The sequence below is a fragment of the Mytilus californianus genome, unplaced genomic scaffold (assembly GCF_021869535.1).
Source record: "Mytilus californianus isolate M0D057914Y unplaced genomic scaffold, xbMytCali1.0.p SCAF_10, whole genome shotgun sequence".
Taxonomy (NCBI): Eukaryota; Metazoa; Mollusca; class Bivalvia; order Mytilida; family Mytilidae; genus Mytilus; species Mytilus californianus.
In genome coordinates, this window is record NW_026262582.1 from 69,882,585 (window position 1) to 69,891,033 (window position 8,449).

At 30.9% G+C, this 8,449-nt stretch overlaps 1 protein-coding gene across 1 annotated transcript; it reads right to left on the bottom strand.

The window, feature by feature from the left end:
- Nucleotides 1–771: 771 nt before the first annotated feature.
- On the bottom strand, nt 772–1,206 carry LOC127719154 (rhodopsin-like). The gene has a single exon (XM_052225177.1). It carries the CDS (start codon nt 1,204–1,206, stop codon nt 772–774), a length of 435 nt encoding a protein of 144 aa, XP_052081137.1.
- Nucleotides 1,207–8,449: the final 7,243 nt, after the last annotated feature.

The window sequence follows — 8,449 nt, forward strand, 5'->3', positions numbered from 1 at the left end:
ATACTATTAGTAAAGAAAAATCAAGCATCTCAATGATCAAAATAAGTGTTTGTCAAACTGCTATATATCCAAAAGAAATTATTCCTATACATTGTGTGGTTCAAATCTCTTGAAATTTTTATATTTTTGTCAATTTAATTTTATGAAAATTAAACGAGTCAAATTTAGTCAAAGTGTTGGGTACCCCCTTAAGTATATTAATTTAACCTGAAAACATAAACAATCAACACTACCAAATATTCCGCATTATTTTTACCATGAATAGGGTAGTCAATTATCTCATAAAAAATATTTAAGTAAAAACTATAATTGTTAGTCCTAATATTTAATGATCTATAGAGGAATAGCGGTTATAAATGACTAAAATGGAAACCGAATACAGATTAGGTGATAACCAACTTATCATATGCCATCCCAATTGATTGATAGATTGATGGTTCCTTAACATCTAATGGCAAATATTTCATGCAAGTGCAAGGTTTATCTTCTATTCCTTTCACAGACATTCTGTTATTTATTATATGTTCCAACATTCTCAGGCAAAGTCATATATAAGGTTTTTAGTTTTCTCAATTGAATTGTTCCATATTTTAATGTCGGGGCCTTTTAAAGGCGACTATACTGTATATGTTTTTTGTCATTGTTAAAGGCTGTACGGTTGCCTATAATTGCCTATTATAGGTTGAGAGTTTTTGATGAGGGAAAACCTGGAAAACGCTTCGGAATTATGAAATGCATAAATTACTTTCATTTACAGTTGCACCACAAACATTATTTCATGCTTTTGTTTTGATATCCTTGGAAGGTTGTACAAACCTTTACATAGATAGATCCGTATGCAAATATCATCAGAGAAACAGGTAAAGCAAAGTAGATAACACGGATGGTTATCACGAATGATTGGCCGTTGTTGTTTTCTGTAGCTAAATCTATTGCGCATGAGGTACCAACTCCTGCATATGTATACTTGTTCCACCCAAGTAAAGGACTAACGGTGAATCCAAAAGTCATGAGAACGCTTACAGTTAAAGTTATAATGATTGGTTTGGTTAGTTGTTGTTTTGATAAATTGTGTTTAACAACGTATATATACCGGTCGACGGTAATCATGGTCAAAAGAAGCATTGAAGCAAGACCTTCAAACGTCATAAAAAAGCCGTAGTACGTACAGCCTAATACTTTGTTAAAGCAGGACACCACCACCATTGGTGTACCAAACATTGACGTTAACAAGTTCAAACAACATATTGCTATAATATAAACAGTTAATCTGATCAAAAGCCTCCTATCTTTTACCAACAATGCAAACACAACAGAACCGTTTGAAATTAAAGATACAAGAGTTGTTATAAGAAGAATAAGAAGGATACCAGTTAAAACCGAAAGTGGCTGGTCATCTCATTTATATCAAATAAAAAGAACTACAAATAACATGGTTTTTTAATCTGTGCAATCGTTTTGTAAACGAAGGTAATTTTTTGGTAATTTTTCATAGTTTTTGAATATCTATATAAAACTTAATTTCAACTTTAAACATCAACACGAGAGGTGAAAGACCTTCAGTTGATCTCTGAATCATTATTTGTAATATATTCTAATTATATTTTTAATCATTTTTGACATATGCCAGTCTTATATTAATTACTGTGGTTGACGAAAAGTGTGAAATATGAATATTTCAAAACCAAATACTTAACAAATTGACAAATTTCCAAGTTTTTATTAGAGATATCTTGATAGAAGAACACATTTAGAATCATTTTCTCTTTTAAACCAATTTCAGTTTATTTATGTTGCATTCATATATTTCCAACAATCCCATACCAACAAAATAAAAAAGCCATTGAAATTTTAATTCTGAAACGCCCGCAGACATATTTGTACATACAATCAATTTCAATTAGCTTGAAAGCCGTGTTTGATTTTAATTATTCATTTTAGCTTATCTCGTATAATTTGTAAATAACGTTTCCATTTACACGATGACAACTGATCAATTAGATTCATCTGTTTCTATACTTCGGTAATCTATCTGAGTTAACAAAGTCTGAACCGCATTTATGTAAAAATAAGAAGATGGGGTATAATTGCTAATGAGACAACTCTCCATCAGAAACCAAATGAATATAATGGAATAAATAGACAGCTCTCTCACAAGCAAAGATACCCTAACTGTAAAATATAAAGACATAGACTACAGACATGGGGACACATTATACTGCATCCACACAGCACGAGTAACAAACCCTGCAGTTAATATTAAATAAGAAGATTTGTTCTTAAAATTATCTGTAAAATTTCGTATTTTATTGAATAACATGTGTTTGTTATAATGTTGTTTTTTTTAAAAATTATTTGCTGCAGAGGTAAATGAATTGATACATAAATATATTTATACCCTACTATCCCCTTTATAAAGTGTTTTTAAAGCGTTTCATACTTCTAAGTATAAAACATTGTTACAAAATCTGTTTTTGTCTCAACAATTGCTTGATCAACCACATATTGTATTTGATACTCGAAAGGACTTACGATTCAAGTTATGTCTGTTCAAATAAAAAAAAAAAAAAAAAACAGACAAAGAAAAATTGTTTGCAAAAATGATAATCCAAAACTCGATTGATATATATTTACTAACAATAACACTGTGTATCATCACCACAAGATGTAGGTACCCTTGGCCAGGTAGCTATACGCTGGTATTTGAACAGTTATGTTTTTCTTAGACAATGAACAGAGAACCAGGCCAAGGGTACCTATATCCGGTGGTGATGATACACAGTGAATAAGATTGTTTGAGTCACTGAGTTAATGTTAATATATATTCGGCAAACGGTTTAAAAAATTACATTAATGGCACCAGTTGTGCATTTCGACAATTGATGTCTCTTCAGTGTTACAAAAAAAATGTTTTTAAAACTCCACTTTATAAATTTTATACAAACGTTGAAGAGCTGATGAAATTAAAAAAAGACCAAGAGTAAATCCTCGACTAGGAATCAGATCTTGTTGATATGTTTGGTAATTATTTAGCTTTTAATCAAAGGAAAATATAAGATAAGGCCTCTCTTTCTGCTTCTTGAAATTGAAAAGTATTGTATTCGTAAGATATAAATACAATCTATATAATATTTAAATCATAGACTACATAGGATCTTAAAAGTTACAAGTTTTATATAGATATTCAAAAACTATGAAAAATTACCAAAAAATTACCTTCGTTTAAAAAACGATTGCACAGATTAAAAAACCATGTAATTTGTAGTTCTTTTTATTTAATATAAATGAGATGACCAGCCACTTCCGGTTTTAATTCACTTTTCACAGTTTCTTTTCCATTTAGAATTGTTTTCACGTTGAAAATTACCTTTATTGTAAAGGGACACATTTTTGTAAGTATCAATTTGCTCCGTCCTTAGTTTGTTTAATTTGATAAATTAAATTATAGGGATGGTGAAATTTTATCGAAGGGACCTGACATTAAATAAACGAATATAAACATCACTTAGAGCTTTTTTGTAGATTTGGGTGTTTCTGTTTTACTTGAGAATCATTATACTATTAGACAATTTTTCGTTGGTTTTGTTATTTTTCATTTTTTGAACGATTTGAAAAAAAAAATACGGATTGCAAAATTACAAATGAAATTATTTCACTATGTTCATTTATGTAGTTCATTTTTGATTATCGTGAACTACAAAAGAAATATCCCATCTTTGTTGAATTTACCGCAGTGGATAAGTCTGATAACTACAATGTAACTGAAACCGTTATACAAAATAGACAATTTTTCGTCCGTTTTTGTTATTTTTAATTTTTTGAACGATTTGAAAAACAAAACTCTGATTGCACAACTAGTTCGCTATGTTCTTGTGAGTAGTTCATTTTTGATTATCTTGAACTACAACATGAATATCACATCCTTATTGAATTAACCGCAGTGGATAAGTCTGATAACTAACTGAAAGACTGAAAATTACTGAAATATTCATTTTTTAAAAATTTTTAAAAGCTGTTCAGATCAACATGACCATTTCAAATGATAATTGGTTTACTAATGCGTGCTTGATTGATTTTCAAAGAATAACTATGAATTTTTCAAATGCTTAACTCTTAAATAAGTCTGCAGTATATTAAAGTTATAATTAAATTGAAAACTTAACAGGACCGTTTTAAATGGTAATACTGTATTATTTACAAATTTTTTCGTTATTAACAGTTGAAGGGAAAAAAGTTGAAATGCATTTTCAAAAATCTATTCAAATAAATAATGCAACCAGATGTACACCAAACGTAATTGTATGCGATGCTTTTGTTGTCGCATTTGTCGTAGTAATATGAAGATCGGAAAAAATTGCTGAATGTATCGTCATCCATCCTTTTGCTTCTCTCATGAAAGGTGTCGAAAGATTCCAAGGCTAATTTGGGATACAGCCGAAGGGGGACTTTCGTGGTAAACAGACAAGAATTCCGAATGAAATTGACTATCAAACAAGAACTTGCAGTAACAATTACCAGTATTATCGGTTAGTCTTTTAACTTGTATGCTAATCTTATTTTCAAGAGAAGAAAGTAAGCCTTAGGGTACATTTCAATGAAATATTAACCCGCCGTCAGTATGGGTACTTATCATATCTCCTTATTTTTATACAGCCGACAAGTGAATTTAGAGTATATCAAAATCAATAAGTCCCCAAACAGCGCAGAAGTCAGTACTTTGGTACTGACATAATATATATCATAATTTTCGTAAATTGTGTGTGGTTCATGTTTAAGAAATTATTAAGAAAAGAATAACTCACTCAGGCAAAGTTGACCATAGAAATATTTTGCAATTACTGCTTTTTACAGGTCGCAATTCTTATGCATGTTTGGCTTTGAGCGTTCCCAAAAGAGGGTAAATGATGAAAATGGCTTCAGACACATACTATCTACATAGTCTTGTTTTCATTTTTTTTTACTAAATAGCCAATAGTCTAGAAACGATTTAAAAGTGTTACCTTATTTCAATTTCTGTCATGAACCAATCTGATTAAAATACACATCCTGTGTCTAAGCTTAGCCTACAAGGATCTGACAACAATCCATTTTACTTTCTGTTCAGGTAATTATTTCATCCGCTAAGGATATTTAAGCCTTCTAATCCGACAAAACCAGATGATCCCGAAAGCTCTTTTACACAGAACTTAGAACGATGCGTTTGCAGATCCTTATAAGCAAAGCTTGATCAAAGAATCTGTATTTTAATGAGATTTGACATAAACACAAATTTCCCCAAATTTGAAAAAATTAAAAAGTAAACTAAAAAAAAAAAAAATCAAACTTCAAGGAAAATTCAGAACGGAGAGACCTATATCAAATGGCAAAATCAAAATCTCAAACACATCAAACGAATGGAAACAACTGTAATAATCCTGATTTTTTACAGGCATTTCCTTATATAGAAACTTAAGATAGAACAAAAGACGACCAATGACAGCAAGCAATTTGACGGAATGTGTTGAATTCGTTACTTAAAATTAAATCTGTCTACCTACTTTGTTAAATTTGTTACAGAGTTCTCTAAAAATTATAAAATGAATAACACAAATATAGGTTAATGTTTATCAATGATAGCATTGTGTTTCAAAGAATGAATGTAGAAACTAAGAGCAAGATCGTAATTCTTTATCTGCTTGTACAAAAAGGTGAGATAACAAAAATTACCTGCAAGACTTGTGCTTGTGCTTTTCGAACGTCTGTTAGCCCCACAAAATCTTCTTACTTCTTTATCCATGAATCTAACAATCCTTTAGTGGTCGTTCTGTATAACTCGTAAAATTATGACGTTGCTTTTGTACATCTAAATAGATGTGATGTTTTTCTTTTTTTTCAGGTTTCTTCTTAATATGTTACACACCATACACATTTGTACTTCTTTTGAAAGTATTGAGTAAGGATGCTGAAATCGATCCAATTGTCATGGCGACACCGTCCAGGATAACTAAGATTGCACCATTCGTCTTTTTGAGAAAAACAAAGTCTTTCGAGAACATATGTTGAAGATATATCCCTGTTTAAGAGCGATGAAAATCGGACATGCAGGTGAAAGTATTGAGCAAACAACAGTTACTAATGTACCCATCAAAGATGAAACAACAAGCGTGTATCCTTCTGAAACAACAGAGGACAACAACTCCAAGCAGTGTGATAATAGAAAATGTTCACTTATAAAAAAGAATACCTCGACAAATGACAAAACTAAGACTATAATAAAACCAGATAATTGTTCTAATGTTGTTGTGTACACTGTAGATAAATCTGACATTTACGATTATCAGAAGGAATCTTCTTTTTCAAGAAATATTGAGAAATGTTCGGTTGGTATTATAGACACATTAGATGCAGAGAGTATTCTGCAACTATCTGATGTTTAGAGAAATTGTAGTTATGTGACCTTCTATCACATTTTGACCGCTCTTACTGTTTACTGTGACCAACAAATAATTCCGTTTCATCTACCGGAGGTACTCGCTCATAACTCGGAAATTTGAGAATACAATCATGGATTCAAGGAGGCTATCGTCTTATAGGCGAGATTTAGAGCCAGGGTATGTGTGATCGATTGTAACCTAGCTAATCATAATATAAACAGATAACTCTATTTCATATATGTGTGATCCGTTGTTGTCTAACCACATATCTGAAGCCAACTGTGAAATCCATTCATCACCGATTGCAGTCATATCTAAAAAAAAAAAAAATGTTTTTGTATTATTGTATAAGACAACATTGAATCCACATTTTATGAACCTTCACGTCATTTATTTTCGAAATATCAAGGAACATTGTAACTTTGGTGGCATTTATAATTTTTTCATACTGTGTTTTGTAATGTTTTATTCTATGCCATGTATTAAAATGGTCCCTTACTGTTCTAATTGTCCGTTTCAGAATCTAAAGAACTATGGGTAATTTAATTGTTCGTACACCAAAATGAAAATAACATCACGTCATTGGTTGAAATTCCATTATTTAGGACGTTTTTTTACCAATCACGACGTTTTGGTGTACAACTTTGAGAATATTACCCAGAATGCATTATATTCTGAAATGGTGAATTGTGTATATCCATGAGAAATAAATGTAATGAATGCTGAGGAAACAACCGGCATAGAAATGTTTGTTTAATTGATTGATTGTTGATTGTTGTTTGTTTTTTAGTCAAGATGTCAAGACAAAGGTATCATCAGTTTTACATTCAGATATTTCCGTACTCCTAACAACAAAATTATTATATTTAAATTTACCTGTGTACGTTATTTTATCTAACAACATTTTGTCCCAGGTTAGAGTTATCTTTTTGACATTGTTCTACAATTTTTTTTTATAAATTTTGTATTTATATTGTGTCATAGATCAAACTTACTCATTCAGTCTATGTTTACCTGTTTTTGTTTATAGATATTTTTGATCAAGTCAAGCCATTTCAACGGATAGTTTTTAGTGTGTCTTTTTCTGTTTTAATGTTACACTACTGTTTCAGGTTAGGGTGAAGGTTGGCGCCTGTTAAAACGTTTAAATCTGCTGCATTTGTATGCACCTGTCCTAAGTCAGGAGCCTGTTGTTCAGTGGTTGTCGTTTAATGATGTGATTCATAAGTGTTTCTCGTTTCTCGTTTTTTATATAGATTAAACCGTTGGTTTTCCTGTTTAAATATTTTTTACTAGTCATTTTCGGGCCCCAAGGCTCCGTGTTGAAAGCCGTACTTTGACCTATAATTGTTAACTTTTTACACATTGTGGCTTGGATGGAGAGTTGTCTCATTGGCACTCATACCACATCTTCTTATTTATATTCCTATTTATGCCATATGTCGTAAAAGTAAAAAATACGATGACCTTGTTTTGTTTTTTGTTGTTTTGTACGACTATGTATTCCGAAGAGTCGAGTGTTGATGGTTGGTGTTATATATTGTTCAGTCTATTTGTTTTTGATAAATATTATTATTATCTTTTAACACATTATTAAATTCGTCATGATACGGGTCGTTGTTTGCCACACCCTTTCAGCAATTTAAGTGACATGCGTCAGAAGGTGCTAATTTTCTGCAGTTACAAATGCTACACATCATTATTGCATACAAATATGAAACTCTTCGGAAAATAACATGAACTAAACAAGTAATTGTTGTTTTAAATTTACATGTTAAAACGTTTTATGGAATAATTTTGCACTAAAGTCTGAAATAAAAGATGCTTTGGGATTTGAGGTAAACTGTCAGAGCTTTTTCATCGACACACGATATTTAATTGTTCCTTTTGTATGTTCAACCGTTTTGTGCACAACTCAAACAAAGCAAACCTCTGCATTATTCATAATTCATTCACAGTTTCTCTCTGATATGATAAAGTTTTAAATAATGCTTAACATGTTAAATATTAATGCTGTCTATGCGTTCATAAATAAT

Excerpts from the sequence above, each read along its gene's own strand:
- LOC127719154 (XM_052225177.1), bottom strand. The coding sequence starts at position 1,206 with ATGGTGGTGGTGTCCTGCTTTAACAAAGTATTAGGCTGTACGTACTAC.